Below are 22875 nucleotides of genomic sequence, written 5' to 3'. Positions count from 1 at the left end.
TCCATGCATGTCAGTAAGTGTCTTGAGGATAGTTATTGTGTCTTTTATGTACTCTAAAAGCACTAAGCCCTGTCTCTTGTATATATATAAATAGCTCTGAAATTAATAAAATAATACATCTTGGTTTCTTCAAAATATAATGAAAATGGACAATCTGATTACCCATGCTTTAGTAAAAACATCCAGAGTAAATTCTTTAGATGCTGAACATATAACTTGGAAACATCTTTTAGGAGTCTTTATTTTTTTGAGAATTACAGTTCTTAAACTGTAGTGACTTGAAAAATTAGAAATTTGCAGAGGTAACAGAGGTATTTATAGCAAACTTGGAAAGCAGTTTTCAGAGTTTAAGGTATATAAGGAAGTTAAGGAAGGTATGTAAGGAAGTTAGGTATGTAAGTTTCATTTACATGCTTTTTCCTTAGGACATATGTTGCAAGAACAACTGCTCTTCTGAATGCAAAGGATTCATTGCTTATTACTATATCAAGTGTTTAACCTGAAGATGTGTTCCTTATCTACCTGCCCATTCTATATCATTTCTATTTTTCTTTGAATTATCATTGAAAATGCATGCTTTCTATTATCTACTTATTCCTTAACTTACAAATAATTGAGTACATACTGTGTGCTAGACATATTCTAGTTGCTTTAAGTATAGCAGTGAACAGTCAAAAATCACTGCACTTGTGGAAATTTTATTCTAGAGATGGAGACAGACAATAATCAAGATAAATCAGTAAGATTTCCTGTAGCACATGATGTGGGAAGCTGCCTCCGCCAGAGACTTAGCATTAGGAGTGAGGGGGTAAAGGAGTTTGGGGGTGTGCAGAAAGAGAAAACGTGTGCACACACACCCTAGGAGCAGGAACATCTTCCCTAGCTTCGTGGGATTCTCCTCCCAGCAGAGCAATGTGTAAAAGGAAATCTTGGGGCTTTGGTCTATCGAAATTGCTCATCTGGGTGATTCTTGAGCACCACCATCCAGAAGTGCTGGCGTCCGATGTATTTTCCTTTGCTTTGCAAAGAAGAGTCGTGAACTTCAAAACCCTCAGAGATGGATTATAAATCCTGCTTTGCAGGAAAGGAAAACCCTCCATCCTTGGCCACTGGCCACCCCTCTCCAGAGACCCTGCTATCGCCCAGGCACTCCAAGCCAGAAGGGGACACTTTGGGAATGACCGTGCTCCACGGAGGGACAGAGCCAGCCCCCTGCTTCTCTACACAGAGCCTCGTCCACTAAAGCTCCAAAAATCAAAAACTGTAATTGCCAGAAGAATCATTAAAAACAAAACAAAACAAAAAAATAGTCCAGCCACTAACCTCATATGCAAATGAAATAAGCACTCTGGATCCTGCATTGTGAGCTCCTCTCCATACCCTAATTACCTTTGAAGCCCATATTTTTTTTCATTGAACTTGCATCTCTTTAAGACACAAGATTAAAACAAAATACATGCTTTATTGGATTTTAAATGATCTTCCTTTTATTTATCCTTCATCTTCCTTATGTGGATATGCAAGCGAGAAGACCCGACTGGATATTTCCAACATGTTCACTCAATCTGTCTGTATAGAGTTTTGGCTTCTACAGAGCAAGCCGTGTGATTGATAGGGTCTTGGTGCTCCAGCTGGGTGTGAGGCCTGTGCCTCTGAGGTGGGAGAGCCGAGTTCAGGACACTGGTCCACCACAGACCTCCCGGCTACACGTAATATCAAAAGGTGAAACCTCTCCCAGAGATCTCCATTTCAATGCTAAGACCCAGCTCCACTCAATGACCAGCAAGCTGCAGTGCTGGACACCTTATGGCAAACAACTACCAAGACAGGAACACAACCCAGCCCATTAGCAGAGAGGCTGCCTAAAATCATAATAAGGTCACAGACACCCCCAAACACACCACCAGATGCAGTCCTGCCCACCAGAAAGACAAGATCTGGCCTCATCCACCAGAACACATACACCAGTCCCCTCCACCGGGAAGCCTACACAACCTACTGAACCAACTTTAGCCACTGGGGGCAGAAACTAAAAACAACAGGAACTACGAACCTGCAGCCTGCAAAAAGGAGAGGCCAGACACAGTAAGTTAAGCAAAATGAGAAGACAGAGAAACACACAGCAGATGAAGGAGCAAGGTAAAAACCCACCAGACCAAACAAATGAAGAGGAAATAGGCAGTGTACCTGAAAAATAATTCAGAATAATGATAGTAAAGATGATCCAAAATCTTGGAAATAGAATGGAGAAAATACAAGAAACGTTTAACAAGGACCTAGAAGAGCTAAAGAGCAAACAAACAAGGATCATGAGAGATTACTACAAGCAACTACATGCCAATAAAATGGACAGCCTGGAAGAAATGGACAAATTCTTAGAAAAGCACAACCTTCCGAGACTGAACCAGGAGGAAATAGAAAATATAAACAGACCAATCACAAGCACTGAAATTGAGACTGTGATTAAAAATGAACAACACAATAAATGAAATTTAAAATTCTCTAGAAGGAATCAACTGCAGAATAACTGAGGCAGAAGAACGGATAAGTGACCTGGAAGATAAAATAGTGGAAACAACTACTGCAGAGAAGAATAAAGGAAAAAAAAATGAAAAGAATTGAGGACAGTCTTAAGAGACCTCTAGAACAACATTAAATGCACCAACATTCAAATTATAGGGATCCCAGAAAAAGAAGACAAAAAGAAAGGGACTGAGAAAATATTTGAAGAGATTATAGTTGAAAACGTCCCTAATATGGGAAAGGAAATAGTCAATCAAGTCCAGAAAGTGCAGAGAGTCCCATACAGGATAAATCCAAGGAGACACACACCAAGACATACTAATCAAACTATCAAAAATTAAAAACAAAGAAAATATTAAAAGCAGCAAGGGAAAAACAACAAATAACATACAAGGCATTCCCCATAAGATTAACAGCTGATCTTTCAGCAGAACCTGCAAGCCAGAAGGGAGTGGCAGAACATATTTAAAGTGATGAAAGGGAAAAACCTACAACCAAGATTACCCAGCAAAGATGTCATTCAGATTCAACAGAGAAGTTAAAACCTTTACAGACAAGCAAAAGCTAAGAGAATTCAGCACCACCAAACCAGCTTTACAACAAATGCTAAAGGAACTTCTCTAGTCAGGAAACACAAGAGAAGGAAAAGACCTACAATAACAAACCCAAAACAATTAGGAAAATGGTAATAGGAATATACATATCGATAATTACCTTAAATGTAAATGGATTAAATGCTCCAACCAGAAGACATAGACTGGCTGAATGGATCCAAAAACAAGACCTGTATGTATGCTGTCCACAAGAGACCTAGGGACAAATACAGACTGAAAGTGAGGGGATGGAAAAAGGTATTCCATGCAACTAGAAATCAAAAGAAAGCTGGAGTAGCAATTCTCCTATCAGACAAAATAGACTTTAAAATAAAGACTATTACAAGAGACAAAGAAGGACACTACATAATGATCAAGGGATCAATCCAAGAAGAAGACATAACAATTGTAAATATTTATGCACCCAACATAGGAGCACCTCAATACATAAGGCAAATGCTAACATCCATAAAAGGGGAAATCAACAGTAACACAAACATAGTAGGGGACCTTGACACCCCACTTTCACCAATGGACAGATCATCCAAAATGAAAATAAATAAGGAACCAAGCTTTAAATGATAACATTAAACAATATGCACTTAATTGATATTTATAGGACATTCCATCCAAAAACAACAGAATACAGTTTCTTCTCAAGTGTGCACGGAATATTCTCCAGGAGAGATCATATCTTGGGTCACAAATCAAGCCTTGGTAAATTTAAGACATGTGAAATTGAAATTGTATCAAGTATCTTTTCCGACCGCAGCTCTATAAGACTAGATATCAATTACAGGAAAAAATCTGTAAAAAATACAAACACATGGAGGCTAAACAATACACTACTTAATAACCAAGAGATCACTGAAGAAATAAAAGAGGAAATCAAAAAATACCTAGGAACAAATGACAATGAAAATATGACGACCTAAAACTGATGGGATGCAGCAAAAGCAGTTCTAAGAGGGAAGTTTATAACAATACAATTCTACCTCAAGAAACAAGAAACATCTCAAACAACCTAACCTTACAGCTAAAGCAATTAGAGAAAGAAGGACAAAAAAAAAATCCCAAAGTTAGCAGAAGGAAAGAAATCATAAACATCAGATCAGAAATAAATGAAATAGAAACAAAGAAAACAATAGCAAAGATCAATAAAATTAAAATCTGGTTCTTTAAGAAGATAAACAAAATTGGTAAACCATTAGCCAGGCTTATCAAGAAAAAAAGGGAGAAGACTCAAATCAATAGAATTAGAAATGAAAAAGAAGTAACAACTGACACTGCAGAAATACAAAGGATCATGAGAGTTTACTACAAGCAACTACATGCCAATAAAATGGACAACCCTGAAGAAATGGACAAATTCTTAGAAAAGCACAACCTTCCGAGACTGAACCAGGAAGAAATAGAAAATATAAACAGACCAATCACAAGCACTGAAATTGAGACTGTGATTAAAAATCTTCCAAAAAACAAAAGCCCAGGACCAAATGGCTTCACAGGCGAATTCTATGAAATATTTAGAGAAGAGCTAACGCCTATCTTTCTCAAACTCTTCCAAAATATAGCAGAGGGAGGAACACTCCCAATCTCATTCTACGAGGCTACCGTCACCCTGTTAACCAAAACCAGTCAAAGATGTCACAAAGAAAACTAAAGGCCAATATCACTGATAAACATAGATGCAAAAATCCTCAACAAAATACTAGCAAACAGAATCCAACAGTACATTAAAAGGATCATATACCACGATCAAGTGGGATTTATCCCAGGAATGCAAGGATTCTTCAATATACGCAAATTAATCAATGTGATACACCATATTAACAAATTGAAGGAGAAAAACCATATGATCATCTCAATAGATGCAGAAAAAGTTTTTGACAAAATTTAACACCTATTTATGATAAAAATCCTCCAGAAAGTAGGCATAGAGGGAACTTACTTCAACATAATAAAGGCTGTATATGACAAACCCACAGTCAACATCATTCTCAATGGTGAAAAACTGAAACCATTTTCTCCAAGATCAGGAACAAGACAAGGTTGTCCACGGTCATCACTATTTTTCAACATAGTTTTGGAAGTCCTAGCCACGGCAATCAGAGAAGAGAAAGAAATAAAAGGAATCCAAATCGGAAAAGAAGAAGTAAAGCTGTCACTGTTTGCAGAAGACATGATACTATATACAGAGAATCCTAAAGATACCACCAGAAAACTACTAGAGCTAATCAATGAATCTGGTAAAGTTGCAGGATACAAAATTAATGCACAGAAATCTCTTGCATTCCTATACACTATGATGAAAAATCTGAAAGAGAAATTAAGAAAACACTCCCGTTGACCACTGCAACAAAAAGAATAAAATTCCTAGGAATAAACCTACCTAAGGAGACAAAAGACCTGTATGCAGAAAACTATAAGACACTGATGAAAGAAATCAAAGATGATACAAACAGATGGAGAGATATACCATGTTCTTGGATTGGAGAATCAACATTGTGAAAATGACTATACTACCCAAAGCAATCTAGAGATTCAATGCAATCCCTATCAAACTACCAATGGCATTTATCACAGAACTGGAACAAAAAAATTCACAATTTGTATGGAAACACAAAAGACCCCAAATAGCCAAAGCAATCTTGAGAAAGAAAAATGGAGCTGGAGGAATCAGGCTCCTGGACTTCAGACTATACTACAAAGCTACAGTAATCAAGGCAGTATAGTACTGGCACAAAAACAGAAATATAGATCAATGGAACAAGATAGAAAGCCCAGAGATTAACCCGCGTACATATGGTCACCTTATTTTTGATAAAGGAGGCAAGAATATACAGTGGAGAAAAGACAGCCTCTTCAATAAGTGGTGCAGGGAAAACTGGACAGCTACATTTTAAAGAATGAAATTAGACCACTCCCTAACACCATACACAGAAATAAACTCAAAATGGATTAAAGACCTAAATTTAAGCCCAGACACTATAAAACTCTTAGAGGAAAGCATAGGCAGAACACTCTATGACAAAAATCACAGGAAGATCCTTTTTGAAATACCTCCTAGAGAAATGGAAATAAAAACAAAAATAAACAATGGGACCCAATGAAACTTAAAAGCTTTTGCATAGCAAAGGAAAACATAAACAAGTTGAAAAGGCAACCCTCAGAATGGGAGAAAATATTTGCAAATGAAGCAAATGACTAAGGATTAATTTCCAAAATTTACAAGCAGCTCATGCAGCTCAATATCAAAAGAACAAACAACCCAATCCAAAAATGGGCAGAACACCTAAATAGACATTTCTCCAAAGAAGATATACAGATTGCCAACAAACACATGAAAGGATGCTCAACATCACTAATCATTAGAGAAATGCAAATCAAAATTACAATAAGGAATCAACTTATACCAGTCAGAATGGCCATCATGAAAAAATCTACAAACAAAAAAAGGTGGAGAGGGTGTGGAGATAAGGGAACCCTCTTGCACTGTTGGTGCAAATGTATATTGATACAGCCACTATGGAGAACAGAATGAGGCTTCCTTAAAAAAGTAAAAATTGAAGTACCATATGACCAGCAATCCCACTACTGGGCATATACCCTGAGAAAACCATAATTCAGAAAGAGTCATGTACCACAATGTTCATTGCAGCTCTGTTTACAATAGCCAGAACATGGAAGCAACCTAAGTGTCCATTGACAGGTGAATGGATAAAGAAGATGTTGCACATATATGTAATGGAATATTACTCAGCCATAAAAAGAAACGAAACTGAGTTATTTATAGTGAGGTGGATGGACCTATGAAGTACCTAGGGTCAGGACAGGAAGAATGACGCAGTCATAGAGAATGGACTTGAGGACATGGGGAGGGGCAAGGGTAAGCTGGGACGAAGTGAGAGAGTGGTATGGACATATATACACTACCAAATGTAAAATAGTCAGCTAGTGGGAAGTAGCCGCATAGCACAGGGAGATCAGCTCGGTGCTTTGTGACCACCTAGAAGGGTGGGTTAGGGATTGTGGAAGGGAGACACAAGAGGGAGGAGATACGGGGATAGTTGTATATGTATAGCTGAACCACTTTGTTATAAAGCAGAAACTAACACACTATAGTAAAGCAATTATACTCCAATAAAGATGTTTTAAAAAAAAGAAATCAGTAAAATATGTAATAAATTATATAATGTTAAGTGCTAAGGAAAAAAAAAATAAAGCAGAGAAAGGGTATAGGAAATCTGAGAAAGGAACGGAATTTTAAATTGAGTGGCCAAGAAAGGCCTCAGTGAGAAGTGACATTTGGATTAATTCCTGAGAAGTGGAGGAGCTAGTTCTGTGGGCTTAAGGCCAGGGTGGGTGCTGGGGGTGGGGGAGCATGCCAGGCAGGGGAGGTCCCAAATTGCATTGGTCATGAGGTGAAACAGTGCTTGGCATAGCTGACGAATATCTAGGAGGCCAGCGTGTCTGGAGGAGACCAAGGAGGAGAGCAGTGGGAGATGAGCCCAAAGAGATGGCAGTAGGCTAGGTCCTAAAGGACCTCATACGTAAGAAAGGAAGCCATTGAAGTGTTTTTCACAGAGAACTGACATTATCTGACTTTTTAGCAGGATCATGCTGGCCACTGAGTTTTGAGAGTAAAGAGGGCAAGATTGGAAACATATGGGGTTCATTTAGGAGGCTACAGTTATAATCCAGACAAAAGCTTGTGGTGGCTTGAGCCAGACAAGTGGCAGTGGTGATAGTGAGAAGTGGCTGGATCCTGGATATATTTTGAAAATAGTGTTCACAAGATTTTCTGACACACTAGGATGTGGGGTTATGCACTATCTGTGATACTGTCAAATTTCCATCATATGCTCCTAATTGGTGAAAAAGATACAAATTCTCACTTGTTCTGTCATTTTTAGAGTATGATTTTCCCTGACATAACTTCAACTTTCCTTTTGTTCCTTAGTTTGAAAACACATCCCACAATTATTTCTATGTCCTATCTCAACCTTGAGGAAAGATAAAGAGAAAATGTGGCTTTGAAAATTGACAGTGCCAATACTATCTTATGAGTTTCTCAACTGTAAGCTCCAGCCTTATTTCACTTACCTTGTTGATGTTCTCAAGGCCTGTCTCAGAACCTTGCACCCGTTAGGCTCTCAGAAAATGTTCGTTAAATGGTATAGTCTCCACATTTCCCACCCAATAATGAACAAAAACAACAATCAGCCCCTGTCAACTGCACAATCATAAATTAAAGTTTGTATTTTAGTATTTAGTATATTATGCCAGGGTACTCATTGGGTAAATGTAGTTGAGCTTCCAGCACCTTCATTACTACCACCTGCAATCTGAAGTTGTGTTAGCTTTTTTGCACCTGGAAAGGTAACAAAAAGGCGGAGGAGACTGGTTTTGTAATTCGCATCTGGGACAGAGCGTCACGCCACCTGTCTCTTGTAAAATCTACTGAGGAGTTAACGCCCCCTTGAACAGCGCACAAATGTCTACGGGGATGATCAGTCAAAATGCGTCTATACGAAAGGCTGGAGACCCGAGCCTTTCCCAGGGCCCAGCCCACAAGCTCCCGAGGCACGGGCCTGCGCTGTGCACTCCGGGAGTTGTAGTTCCTCCTCTCTTCATGCGAGCCAGGACGCAGTATCTCTGGCGCCTCCAACGGCGCGCAGGCTCCGTGAAGCGCGGCGCACGCGGACGGCACGCGTTTCCTAGCAACGGGGGAGCGGCAACGTCACGCCGGCGGGCGCTAAGAGCAGCTGCCCAGTGTTGGGCGGCTTTCAGTACCTTTCAGCACCTGCGGGTTGGAGGGAACGCTGCTTGCAGCTTTCTGTCGGCACGTCTCCGTCCGTCCTTACCCGCGTTATCCTAAACCCGGTCGCCGACAGCAACCTTCCTCCGCGACCCCGCGTCTGAGGCACTGCCGGAGGCTAGAGGCGGCCCGCCGGGTTCCTGTCTGGCCCTCGCCCCCAGCGCCCGCGGAGCCCGCCGCCCGCGGCCTCAGCGGGACGATGCTGGAGTCCATTCGCGTGACGGGTGAGTGCCAGGAAGGGTGGCCCCTGGGCTGGCGGGAGCGGCCAGCGTCGTCCCGGCCGCTTGCGGCGAGTACCGGGAGGCCGAGGTGACGGTAGCATGTGGGCTTCGGGGCTCAACGCAGCTCCCTGAACAGTGCGGAACCCGCGGAAGGTGCTCAGGGAAAAGGTGTGCAGGGAAGAGAGAAAACGGTCCCTTTTCCTTTTGTCACTTATTATCAGTAAGCGCGTGCTGTGGACTGTAGTGAGGTAAAGTGTAATAGATCGGCCCTACAAATGTACAATCTAAATATTGTTAAATTCTGTTTCAAGGCTTATTAGATATGTAATTAGGCATTGTAGTGCACTAGGATCTAGCTTTCTAGAATGTTCAGAAGTCAGAGCTAAGCAAAAGAGCACATCTCTGTATATCAGTATTTATACTCTTTGTATGTATGCTTTTATTCTTAAATCAGAACGTTTTGAGTTGATATTAAGAGGTCACTTTATAGTAAGTATTATACCAAGCGCAAAAAATGTTTGTTTAGACCCCAGGTCAGAAAGTTGTTTGCCTTTTGTTATTTTTAGAAAATAACTGTGTATATTAATCATTTAAAAATTATCTTACACAATATTAGAATAATTTCCTAGGCCATTTTCTCATCATTTGATTCTGCCTAACATTCCTGCAAGACAGCGTTCTTGATAACCTAGTATCATGACTAAAAACACCGAAGAACAGCAGAGTAAAGGGAAAGGTCTAATCTTGAAACTGGCTTCAAAATAAGACCAGATTTTTTTACTTTAAGGCATCGGTGTACCTAATAGACCATTTTTCTGCAAAATTTTAAATTGTATAACAAAATTCACTTTTAATGAAAATATTTATGGTACTAATTTTATATTTCATGTTCCAGGTTATAAAATGAGGAGTTGATTTTGTGCAGTCATGACATTGCTGTGATTTATCTCATTGTTATTTATGTTGTCAGGAAACAGACAATTACAAGATCTAAGATTTAAGAGGCAACTTAAATTGGCATTAACTTTTTTTCTTAAAGTGATTTGATGTAGATCCTGTTCTTTCATCTTAAAATACAATGAAAATTGGAAGGTATTATTCTTTAAAATTTATTTTTGGCTGCGTTGGGTCATTGTTGTTGCACACGGGCTTTCTGAAGTTGCAGCGAGCGGGGGCTACTCTTGGTTGCGGTGCTCGGGCTTCTCATTGCGGTGGCTTCTCTTGTTGTGGAGCATGGGCTCTAGGCGCGCGGACTTCAGTAGTTGTGGCACGTGGGGTCAGTAGTTGTGGCTCACAGGCTCTAGAGCGCAAGCTCAGTAGTTGTGGTGCACGGGCTTACTTGCTCCGTGGCATGTGGGATCTTCCTGGACCAGGGCTCGAACCCGTGTCCCCTGCCTTGGCAGGCGGATTCTTAACTGCGCCACCAGGGAAGTCCCGAAAGCTACTTTAAAGTACCATATCTTCTTTTTGTATTGGAACAGAGTCTTTCAACCATGACACTATTAATGTTGAGTCGGTGGATAACTGTTGCGGTGGGCTGTCCTGTGCATTGCAAAATGTTTAGCAGCATCCCAGGCCTCTTCCACTAGAAGCTAGTAACCCCCCTCCCCCCGCCACAGTTGTGACAAACAGAAATGTCTCCAGACATTGTCAAATGTCTCCTGGAGGGCAAAATTACCACCCCCCCCCCCCCGCCCCATTTGAGAACCACTGCCCTGGAGAAAAAATATACTAGTTAGAAAAATATACTAGTGAAGGTTATTAGATAACGATTTAGAAATAACATCAATTAAGATGATTTCCCCAAAGCATAACAATCATGGTAGAGGAAAAATACAATTATGATAATACTAGTTTTAGAAAGCAGGTATCTGACCAGTTAGCAACAAAGTGGATCTCCTGTTTTTCAATATGCAGAGTTGGAAGTTTGAGGAGAGATACTTTCTAAAATAGTAGACCCACTCCTCCTGCCTCAGCTCTCTTCCCATAATTTAGTGGCAATAGACGTATCAATCCAACTCTGCATGTTGCATTTCCTGAGATAAGATAATCTGGCAGTGTATTTCTGTAGTTCAATAAAAATTCAAATAGTCATTTGAGACAATTCAAGCCTCATTTAAAACAACTGACTGGGGCTTCCCTGGTGGCACAGTGGTTGAGAGTCTGTCTGCCGATGCAGAGGACACGGGTTCGTGCCCCGGTCTGGGAGGATCCCACATGCCGTGGAGCGGCTGGGCCCGTGAGCCATGGCCGCTGAGCCTGCGCGCCCGGAGCCTGTGCTCTGCAATGGGAGAGGCCACAACAGTGAGAGGCCCGCGTACCGCAAAACAAACAAACAACTGACTGGCTGTTTTTCAAAATAGTTTCTCCATTTCTTTTATAAATTTCTTGACTAGTTAAAAGGATAGTTCTAGAACCCCATGCCTAGCATTTTGCTGACATATCAGAAAGCCCAGTTTCAACGGCCAGAAACTTTATGAAGAGAGTTTAGCTGAAAGCATGCCCTCCTTTTCCCTCACTATCACATCATTCATTGATATCTTAGAAGCCCATGTTCTTCTGGTTAGCATCAAGAGCATGCTTGTTTGTGGTAAGGGTACTGATGGAAATGTGTTTATTTCTTTTCAGCTTTAAAATAAGTATAGAGCAAACTGATTGTTTTATTTCAGGACTGAAGCAATTACTTGCTTCTGAAATCACTTCCAATATAGTATCTTACTCACTATTGACTTATTAGTCATGATTTAATATAATCTAAATATAACATCCTGGTGAACTGATTGGAGAAGTAAAATAAAAAAGAAAGATTTGTATGTTATATATGCTGTTTGAAATGGGATCAAATCAGAAGAGATTACCTTCTCATAGCTTTTTAAAGAAGATGGTTTATTATAGTAAAGCCACTAAAATGTTGATTCTAGAATGTAGAATTTATTACTTAATGTTAAATTTACCTTGGAAATCCAAATTTCATGATTCTGAATATCTTCCCATTTACATTATTCCATGGAGTATTTCTATAGGAGCTGAATATAGTATTGAATATAATAATACTGATAGTTAACACCTGCTTAGTACAAGCCAGCATTGTTCTCAGCACTTCACATATATTACCTTTTTTGATCCTCCTACTGATACTGTGAGGTACATAGTAATAGTATCCCATTTTACAGATAGGGAAACTGCAGCACAAAGATGTTAAGTAACTTGCTCAAGGTCACAGCTGCTAATAAACAGCCAAGATTCAAATCAGAGAAGCTCCATTCCAAAGCCCATTTTCTCAACCACTAGGAAAGTCAGAACCCTTGTTTAAATGACTATGTGTTGATTTAAGCCACAAAATTCAACATGTGTATCTCATTTAACATCAGTGGTACATTAGCTGATAGTTTACTCCAGGTGCTGTTAAGTTTTTATCACAGGCAAGTCTAATTTTTGCCTGGAAAGATCATATTTTACTTGACTATAAAATTGTTTCAAAATAGAAGACGACATCTAGCTCATTAAGTGAGTAACAAAATGCTATCAGAAGCCATATAAGATTATGTTATTTTATGAATTCCTACTGCCTGTATCTTGTATGTGATATAAGAAGTGATTAATCATCTGGAAATGAAGCTCCTTTGTAACAAAAGTGAATGTTTAAAACTACTGGAGACAAAAGTCTTAAGAGCAGTGTTTGGCCATGTGGGATGAATACACTTAGGCACATAGCTCCTGTCTGTCCTACAGCAGTAGGCACCTGCCATTAAAATTTATCTTCAACATCACTAATTGTTTCACATTTTTATGCGTCCTGGTATGATTTTTGCCTCAACCTTCAGGCATTCAAGTCCTGAATCCTTTCTCTCCTCTCAAATATTCTGTTTCCTTGGCTACCTCTCAGGGCAGTGAGTGAGCAGAAACAAACATATATGTATGCCATAATGGGACTTATAATTTCAGTGATGAGGAAGGCCATCATATAAACAAATGTAAGACTGCAACCGTGACAAGTGAGTCAAAGAACCTTCCAGGGAAGTTTTCCTGAACAAGTGATACTTGAACTGAAGGATGAATAGGGATTAAGCTAACAGAGAGGACAGGGGAGGGCTCTTCAAACACAGGGAACAGAATATGAAGATGTTTTGTGTCTGAAGAGGGAGTGGTAAGTGTGAGGGATTGACAAAATGAAGGGAAGCTAGAGTGGACTGATTAAGGGGGAGCATTGTGCATGATGGGGCCAGAGAGGCAGAGTGACCTGACCATGAGTGACCTCATGTGCCATGATTAGGATTTTCTCTTCACCCTAAGTGGAAAGCCTGGGGAAGTTTTTCTCGCATGTTCACTGTTGTTTTAGATGGTATTGAATGCATTTTCTTTTACCACAGACCATCATTTCCCAGCATTATAGAATACCCTGCATGCTTCTAACTGCAAAAGCACACCACCACAAGCAGTTTCTGACCAAAAAACAATAGTATCACATTATAAGAGTCCTTGCTGCTGATAGAGTAACACTGAAGTGCCCCTAACCGGGGCTGTGACATTTTTAAGAATCCTGAAGTATAGCTGAGTTTCTCAGTTCTTGAATGATACTAGCAGTGCCTTTTCATCTCTCTGTTTACTTACAGCTGAGAAACTATATTGGATAATGTTGAATTTGGAGGTATTATAATTAAAAGATTACCTGTTACAATGCAGACAAATTGGGCAATAAATGTTTTCAAAGATACTGATTTTTTTAAATATACCAGTTTAAAAATTATAGTGTAACTTACATTCAGTAAAGTGCTTGAGTCTTAAATGGGCAGCCTGATGAATCTGTACATATGTAACCACTGTGCAGAACAAGATAGCTTTCTAGCCCCCAGTACCCTGGTACCTCCTCCCAGGTTATAACCCCTTCCTCAAAGATAAGCACTATTCTGCCTTCTAATACCATACATTAGTTTTGCCTGTTTTGTTTTTTTTTTCTAATTTATTTATTTTTGACTGCGTTGGGTCTTCATTGCTGTGCAAAGGCTTTTCTCTAGTTGTGGTGCTCGGGATTCTCCTTGCGGTGGCTTCTCTTACTGAGGAGCACGGGCTCTAGGCCCGCAGGCTCAGTAGTTGTAGCACACGGGCATAATTGCTCCACAGTATGTGGGATCTTCCCAGACCAGGGATTGAACCCGTGTCCCCTGCATTGGCAGGCAGATTCTTAACCACTGCACCACAAGGGAAGTCCCAAGTTTTGCCTGTTTTTGGACCACATATAAATGGAATTATACAGTATGTAGTCTCTTGATCTAGTTTTGTTTGCTCAGTATTGTCTTTGAGATTCACCTATATTGTTGCTTGCAAACTCAGTTTGTTCTTTTTCGTTGCCATATAGTATTCTATTGTATGAATATACCACAATTTACTCATCCTTTCTGCTGTTGACAGATGTTAGATCATTTGAGTTTAAGTAGTGATGAACAGCTTGGCAAAACTAAAGTGTTTATCTTGTTTGGGAATTGTTTTATTTTGCCTCTTCTTCTGTTTGTAATCAAGCAACCTATCGTTTTGTGGTATAAAATTACCCCGGGCTCTCAGGTTTCATAAGTATAAGTGAACCATATGAAATTGCCATTTTATGGGTCAAAATTGGTTGAATGGTATTTTCCAGCAGGCTTTGTTTCTGATGATCTGATCTTCCTTTCAGCAAGAGACCTTGTAACTACTGTGAAACCTCACCTATTCAGTTGTGAAACACTAAGAGTTTAGTGAGCAGTGTTCCCCTCTTTCTTCCATTCCTTTAGATGAGGATCAGGAGACGCTGATGGGTTTAGTGATGAAGGCCACTATTACAGAGAGGTTATTGAAAGAGTTGGGAATGGAAGCCAGGAATCCTGGTATTCTTTACTCCTGTTCTAGATACAAATTCAGCTTTCATTGTGTTGGTAATTTCAGTATAGTCATCCACTTGTGAATATACTATCAATTTTAATGTAATATTATTTTCCTTTTTTCCCCTCAATATGGGTAATCATTTTGGGGTGAATGACTTCTTTGATCAAGTTATTTTCATTTTCTCCAAGGTTATAGTGAAGCAGATTGCTGGTGGCTAAAATGTTACATTAAATAGTGACTTTTAATATGAGAGTATGATTTTTATTTATTTTATTACTTTTATGAGAGAAAATGAGTTACACTTGCCCCCAAAGAAGCCTGCTTATGCTTAAAGTTTTGATTTTTCAGGAAAAAAGGAGTTAGGAGAATAGGATGTTCTTCATTGAACTCTTCTTCTTGTCCTTTTATTATATTCTTAAGCCTGTTTTAAAGGTTGTTTTTCTTAAACAGTAGTAGTATTTAAAATGACAAAAACAGTATTTTAGGTTTTCTAGTACTTAATACAACTAAAATAAGATTAGCATGACTCTGAGAAATTAATTTATATCTATCTGTAAGAGTTGTTTGAAGGTCCACGTGCCCCACATTTATGAACTTCATGGAATATCAGCATTTGGCAGGATTGACATTTACTAAATAGATACACCATTGGTACTCCCAGACTACTTATGAGCAGATGGAGCTCATAAAGGACTGATGCTAAACCTCTCAGGTAGATAATTAGCAAGTGAACTGAAATGCTGCAACTCCTGGGAGGGGGGAAGGGGTTCTGTCATGCACACACTGTAATTTCTCTCCCCCTTCCCCAATTCCTCCTTGAGTGTTTTGGCAGCTGGTTTAGGACTTTTGTTTAAGTATCCTGAAGTGTATAGGTTGTTTGAGATGGGACAGAATTAAGAATGTAGATGCTTTATGACAAAACAGCAGAAAACTCTATGAACGCAGCTCTTTGATCAACAGAGCTACTGAGTCTTAGGAACCAAAGAAAGCACTTTTTACATTGAATATTCTTTTTAAAAAAAAAAAATCAATATACCTGTAACAAACCACCCAAATTAGGAATTCTTCAGAGTAGTTTTGTTAACTGATTTTAATTTGAGGTAAATTCCCACCCTTTTTTTTTATTATTAAATTCCCCCTTTTTATTATGAAGACCAAACGAGAAAAACCTGATTACCTCCTTTTACCTTCCTGGCTGTGCCTAGTCCTTAACCAACTTTTCTTGGTTTGTGATACCCTTATTCTTATCTCGGTTCTCTTGCTCTTTTCCTTTCAGTGTCTGTTTCAGTCTGACTTTCATTATCACCTCTTGTCTCCTAAACTTGTGGTGTCTTGTTAGGGACACTGACATTGTTCTTGGGCATTTGGACTGCAGCTTGTGTTCCTTAGCCTATGTTTGCCCATCCTACCCAATTTTGACTATCAGTTGGCAACACTTAAGTATGAAACCCCTGAGGATCTGGGACTTACCAGCCATTGATGAAAGTTTTGTTTGTTCTGTTTATTCACATTATTGAATGGCTTCTTTGTACAATCAATCTTCAGCATGACCCTGTGCAGTCTAGTTCCTATCTCTCAGCTTGTCCATGTAGTAGACATTTTATTTAGCCCCTGCAAGTTTATACTTTCATGTTACCTTTAGACAGCAGAATTCAAATTTCATATGTTGGCCTAGAAAATGTTAACTAGAAGGACTTCTAAGTACCTTACATATTTGGATTGTTTATTATCTACTTTTGACCTCATACTGTTTCTTTACCCTAAACCCTAAGACTTCTGGGCTTTAAAAACTTTTAGTGCAGGGTTTCCCTACCGTGGCATTATTTTAGGATGAATATTTTTGTTGTAGGAGGCTGTCCTATGTATTGAAGGATGTTTAACCTCATCCCTGACCTCTACCCACAAGATGCTAGTAGCATCCCTCCCTAATTGTGACAACCAAATGTCCCCTGGAGGGCACAGTTGCTCTCATTTGAGAACCACTGGTTCAAGGTCTTCCAGGTTATATTTCCACTTCTACAGTCATCTCCTCATAGAAATATAGAATGGTTCCAGAACTACAAATACCTGTATATCTAAAGTGGTCAGAGAATGGCATGTTTAGGGTTGTGCCATTCATTCATTCACTTATTTATTCAGTGTACATTTATTGAATATCTACCAGTTACCATGCTAGATGTTGGAAAGAGAAACATGAATAACACATGGTCCTGGTACCTATCTTAGTATTGAATACATCAGTTATTCAGATTACTGTGTCTTACTAGGGTGCTGTGTTTGTACAGAGGAAGAAAAGATGTAGTGCGGTGCATGTAGCAGACTTAATACTGAATGTCTGTTGATAATTGAATGAATGACCTTATATAATAGAATGAGCATGGACTCTGTAATCAGACACATCTGCATTCGAATCGCAGTTTGCTCTTCACTACTTTCTTGTCGTATAACCTTGAGCACATTACTTAACACTTCTGAAGCTTAAGTGATATAACATGCAAGGTTTTTGGTGAAATCCCAAACTCACATAAATGTGTTAACAAATAGTGGCTGCTATTATTATTATTTATTACTACTTATTATAGAAAGGATCCCTGAATGTCTAATCTTGAGTGAGTGAGCGACAGATCTATGTGGATAAACAGTTTTCTTTAAAATGGAATTAAATAAATTGTCTCTTTCTTGGCAAGGAAGGCAGCTGTCCAAGTCAGCTAGCGTTGAAATTGCCTCCATAGTAGGAGCCAGAGGTTGAGGGCTAGAGGCATAAGGATCCATGAGACTCAGAAAAGAGAGGTGGTTGAGAGAATCATGTGTCACATTTGCAGAAAGGATTTAGAAAGGGTTTATAAGCAGACATGGTCAGATAGGAGTTCAAATACCAGGATTTAAGACAAACTCAAACACTTTTGTCAGTTTAGAATTGAATCTGAAAGCTCTTAAGGGTTTACCTGAAATCCTCTCAAATGTTTCTCTTCCTTCCCTGAACCCTAGGTTATTGTCTGTATCTTTTGTTTTTCACATTTAAGCTTATACTACCTCGTATTAGTACTCAAATCTTCATAGGACTGCCTTACCTTCAGAGCCAGATTAGAAGCTGGTTGAAGGCAAGAGCAATGTATTTATACAGATGCTTTTCAGATCCGTGTGTCTATTAGCAGTATTCCTGTATTTGTGGAATGAAAGAATGCAAATCAACACAGTTTTAAAACAGTACACAAGCAACAATATTTCAAGTTATTCTTACCTCTTTAAAGCACTTTTGAGATCTAAAGGCAAAACTGACCTCTCCTTAATTTGGCATTTGATATACTGATATCTTACATAGTAATTATTTTTTTAAGTCTTGAGAAGAAAAACCTTGATTTTCTTTAATCTTAACCTATAGCCTAAAATTAAGAAAAGCAACTAATAAATATTGAGTGACATTACTATAACGTGCTTGAATGTGCACATATCATTTATTTAATTAAAAAATTTTTTTGAGATATGTAAGACAGTGTTGTCCTTCTTTTACTGATGGCTACCTTTATATATAGTGTCAGATTTCAAGATTGTATTGGCTTTGAAAATGCCTTGGATTTTACTTTGATATTGGTAATACTATTAAACTATATCCTTTCTACGAAATCCACATTCTTGGTAGAGTTGAGTGTTCAGATTATTTATGTATATTATCTCACATCTAGATTAGACTTTGGTCATCTACATGGTTTGAAGCTGAGGATTTTTATAGATAATTTAGCATATGTACATTCTTATAGAAGTGACCGTGTCTAGCTTGCCCAAAGTTTAGTAATATAGTCTTTTAATATTAAAAATGTCTTTTCTAAAAATGGTTGCAAAATTATGAAGTTTACAGAACCTTCAGAATACTTTTCACATAATAAGCAATTTGCTTCATCTGGTATCTTTTGTTATTTCTTTTGTTTTGATTTTGTTTATTAACACAGAAAAGCTTCACTGGCCTGAGCAAGAACTTGCTAAGAAGTCTATTCTAAATGCAGAAGAGTCCTTGATTATTGGCAGCAAAGGAAGCATTTCACATTTATCTCCTGGAATACTAAAGGACATTTTCACAACTGGAACCAGTAGTTACAATGTCCTACTACAGAGCAAAGAGGAGAAAAAGCATCATTCACAAAAACAGTCTTCCTCCACCTACTCCAAAAGATGTAGAAAACCCAGCAAATCTAGCTCTTCACGTAGTAAAGATCTTCGCAAGATGAAAGCCCCAGTGCCTGTGATGAGCAGTGATACTTGGTACTGCCTAGAAAGGCAGCCTGCTGTTTTTGTCACTAGTTCAGTGTCAAGTCCTGTAAAGTTTACACATGATATCTCTGTTACAGGAAACAGCACAGTACTGCCACCTAAACCCAAAAATGAAAGAAAGGTCAAGCGACGCCATTTCTCCACTCTTCCAAAGCCAAAGCTGCAGCCTCAGCTGTCTAGAAGTTTTGAAAAAGGAGATGACTTTTCTGGAAAGAAATTTTGTATACTGAGTGCTATAAAGCCCACCAACTTGGAGAAAGAAAAAGTGAGATTCTTTAAGTCTGACTATACCTACAATCCTCAGTTTGAATATGCTAATCCTTCCCTGCCAAGTGTGTTAGCCAAGCACAGCAACGCAACTGACCGGTTTCTTAAGCAGGTAAAATGCTACTTCAGTAGTAGTATTTCATTTTATGTAATGAGAACAATTATTTGCCATCGTATAGAAAGCCAAAAATGTTGTTTTAAAATATTCCAATTATTTATAGTTAACTCCCATCCAGGACATGTAAATATGTGACAAGAAATCTCCAGGTGAGTGTCACAGTTCATATGTAAACTACTTTGCACTAATCAAAATCTATAAAGAATCTATTATATAGACGTTGTGTTAGGAAGCAACTATATTAGGAAAAAGCTTCAGATTCTGGTTCCAAGCTTTCATTTGGGAGTTACAAACTTATGGCCCATTCGTCAGCCCACAGACAAGTGTTTGTTTTCTTTTTGATTTTGAATGCGTTAGATGGAGCATGCAGTATCTCTGGTTCTCCCTGTTATATTACATTCTCAGCTTGCTTAGGCCCCTAAAGGCATTTTGGGGACTAGGCTTGATACTTGCCAAAGAACTTTTTAATGCTTTACTGAAATTGTTAATAATCATCAAATATATAAGTACTCATTTAAAGAAGAAAATAATGGAATTTAAAAAATTATCTTCAAGCGTAGCAAATCACGATGTGGATGATATAAGCAACACTTTCCAAATTGCTCAGTTTAGATACTTAGCACACAGTTTTGTGTGTTAAGGTCTTAATAAACTTCAAAATCCACTTTATTGGGCTTCCCTGGTGGCACAGTGGTTGAGAGTCTGCCTGCTAGTGCAGGGGACATGGGTTCGAGCCCTGGTCTGGGAAGATCCCACATGCCGCAGAGCTACTAGGCCCGTGAGCCACAACTACTGAGCCTGCGCGTCTGGAGCTTGTGCTCCGCCACGAGAGAGGCCGCGATAGTGAGAGGCCCGCGTACCGCGATGAAGAGTGGCCCCCGCTTGCCACAACTAGAGAAAGCCCTCGCACAGAAACGAAGACCCAACATAGCAAAAATAAATTAATTAATTAATAAAAACTCCTACCCCCCCAACATCTTCTAAAAAAAAAATCCACTTTATTTGAGGAGAAGTTGGCTGATGTTTACCTTCAGGGCACAGAGTTGAGATCATAAAAGCAGACTACATTTGGTTAAATTAATTTTGTACAGGTTTTTATAATGCATTAGATTCAACTTGGCTTTGTCAGTGATTGAAAATCTGTAGGCTAGGTGAAGCTGCGTGATTCCATTTGCCTTTGGCAAATGCCCTATTTTAACATTTTGCTGCAGTGCAAGTTCTTTGGACTTGCAGCCAGCAAATTTTTTATTGTTTGTTATAAATTACATGGAATCTGACCAGTCTTTTAAAGCCATTATGTAAAGCTTATTCTAAGATTAAAACAATTTTAATCTTGCTATTTATTTTCCTTTGTTAGAAAAAGCCTTTTCTACTGCTGCTATTTTTTTGAAGGTACACCCCCCCTTTTTTTTAATTGGAGTATAGTTGATTGACAATGTTGTGTTCATTTCAGGTGTACAGCAAAGTGAGTCAGTTATACATGTACATATATACACTCCTTTTTAGATTCTTTTCCCATATAGGTCATTACAGAGTATTGAGTAGAGTTCCCTGTGCTATACAGTAGGTCCTTATTAGTTATCTATTTTATATATAGTAGTGTGTATTACATTCCCTTTTTATTGAAATATGAAATTGTGCTAAACACTAATAAAAAGGTCAGCTATTATTCTGGCAGTGATTTTATGATTTTTTTTCTTTTTTTGGTGTGGAAATTGCAATTGATTGAATAGGGCTTTCACTCACTTAAAATTTATGGTAATTATAAAAATCCTATTTGTTTTTTTCTCCCTTAATGCTGAAAGAGACAGCTGAGATTTCTTTACCAGATTTCTTTAATTTGGAGTCCTACTGCAAGCCCTACCAGTTGGGAAAGGGATTTCCCACCATTAGGTCAAAATGAATGCTGTTTCATTTTCTTGGATGGGAGTTAGGAAGCATCAGCAGCTCCAGGGATTGAGAATTGACAGTGCTTGGTTTCTGGCATCAGCAGCTCCAAAGATTGAGAACTGACAGTGCTTGGTTTCTGGCTCTACAATCTTTATTTTAACCCAATTCCAGCTTCTTATGCTCAGGTTGTTTGAGGCTTCTAAACAGCACCAGCAGTCCTAGCTGGCTGGTACTTCAATTGCTACCATTTGGGAGAATGATTGCAGCAAATGCCAAATGTACTTTTCAAACCACTTTAATCAAATAAGGGAGATTTATCGGAACAAGACCCCCATAAAATATGCTTAAGTTCCTGCTTAGCATCTGAATGAATTCTGACATGATACATCCTTCCCCTCCCCAGCTGTGAAGCTAAAGCAGCAGCTTCAGGGCTGGTTTCAGGATTCAGAAATGCACACAGAGGGGCCAGGATGGCTGAGTAGCCCATTTGTCTCTGGCCTCCACCCTTGAGGCCTTGCCAATCCCTAGCTGACAGTCTCTCAAGTTTCACGATCTGGATCTTTCCAAGGCAGGCAATCTATACTGTTGTTGGAGAGTGACCGCGGTCCTCTTTAGTGTACAGATAGGCAGAACAATGCCAAATCCATGCAGAGATAAGTCTACCATAGTGGAACTAAGGTAGTGCTCAGGTCCTGGTCATTCCTAATTGATTGCCCTGTCAATGTCAAGGAGTTCCAGGACTCAGTTTTTTTCTGGTCCAGGCAGTAGTTTCCTCAGGAGGCACTTAGGCCCGTTAGGTGGTTCAGAGCATCTAGCATAGGCTGCAGGACTTGAATATAACTCCAGGTGGAGCCTGGTGAACCCTGCTTAGCCTCTTGCTGGCAGCCATGGTGGGCCTCAGCTCCCCAACCCTTGGGACAGAAACTGAAAATGTCTGTTTTCTGAGGTTGTGGACCTTTGCAGGAAAGAGTGCAGTGCTTCCTGGATGCTGAAGAAGGGATCTAGGATGAGAGAATGCTGAAAGCTGTCCAGCGTCAGGTGGCTGCTCACTATTGGGTCAGAAGTAAATCCTTAGTGGCACATTTGAGCAGTCAACTGGCAGCCAGTACACTTTCTGCCTTACTTCTCTGTGGCTGACCATCCTGGGAAACCTAGATATAAAATCCGTATGGCCTTAGATCCAGCACATTGTTGAACAAGATTGGAAGTGAGAGATGAGAAGGGTTTTCAGGGCAGTGTTGGGAGTCCTTGGCAGTATTTCCAACAGTCAAATGGAGATTACATATTTATGGATAAAGCCAATGGGTAGTTTAAATGACT

At 39.2% G+C, this 22875-nt stretch overlaps 1 protein-coding gene across 3 annotated transcripts in view; it reads left to right on the top strand.

The window, feature by feature from the left end:
- Positions 1-9046: 9046 nt before the first annotated feature.
- MATCAP2 (microtubule associated tyrosine carboxypeptidase 2) overlaps positions 9047-22875 on the top strand; it is a 71436-nt gene continuing 57607 nt past the window's right edge. The window contains exons 1-2 of one of the 3 annotated variants that reach the window (XM_060019941.1): positions 9088-9161; positions 19358-19659. In XM_060019941.1, coding sequence (XP_059875924.1) covers positions 9137-9161; positions 19358-19659 — 327 coding nt within the window. In that variant the 5' untranslated portion in view covers positions 9088-9136. Of the gene's footprint in view, positions 9162-18969; positions 19660-22875 lie in introns of those variants that run through there. The other 2 variants (XM_060019942.1, XM_069540991.1) reach the window with 2 other exon arrangements.

Source organism: Delphinus delphis, chromosome 9 (assembly GCF_949987515.2).
Source record: "Delphinus delphis chromosome 9, mDelDel1.2, whole genome shotgun sequence".
NCBI lineage: Eukaryota > Metazoa > Chordata > Mammalia > Artiodactyla > Delphinidae > Delphinus > Delphinus delphis.
The sequence above is the reverse complement of the archived record's forward strand: the minus strand, read 5'-3'. Positions and strand labels throughout refer to the sequence as shown.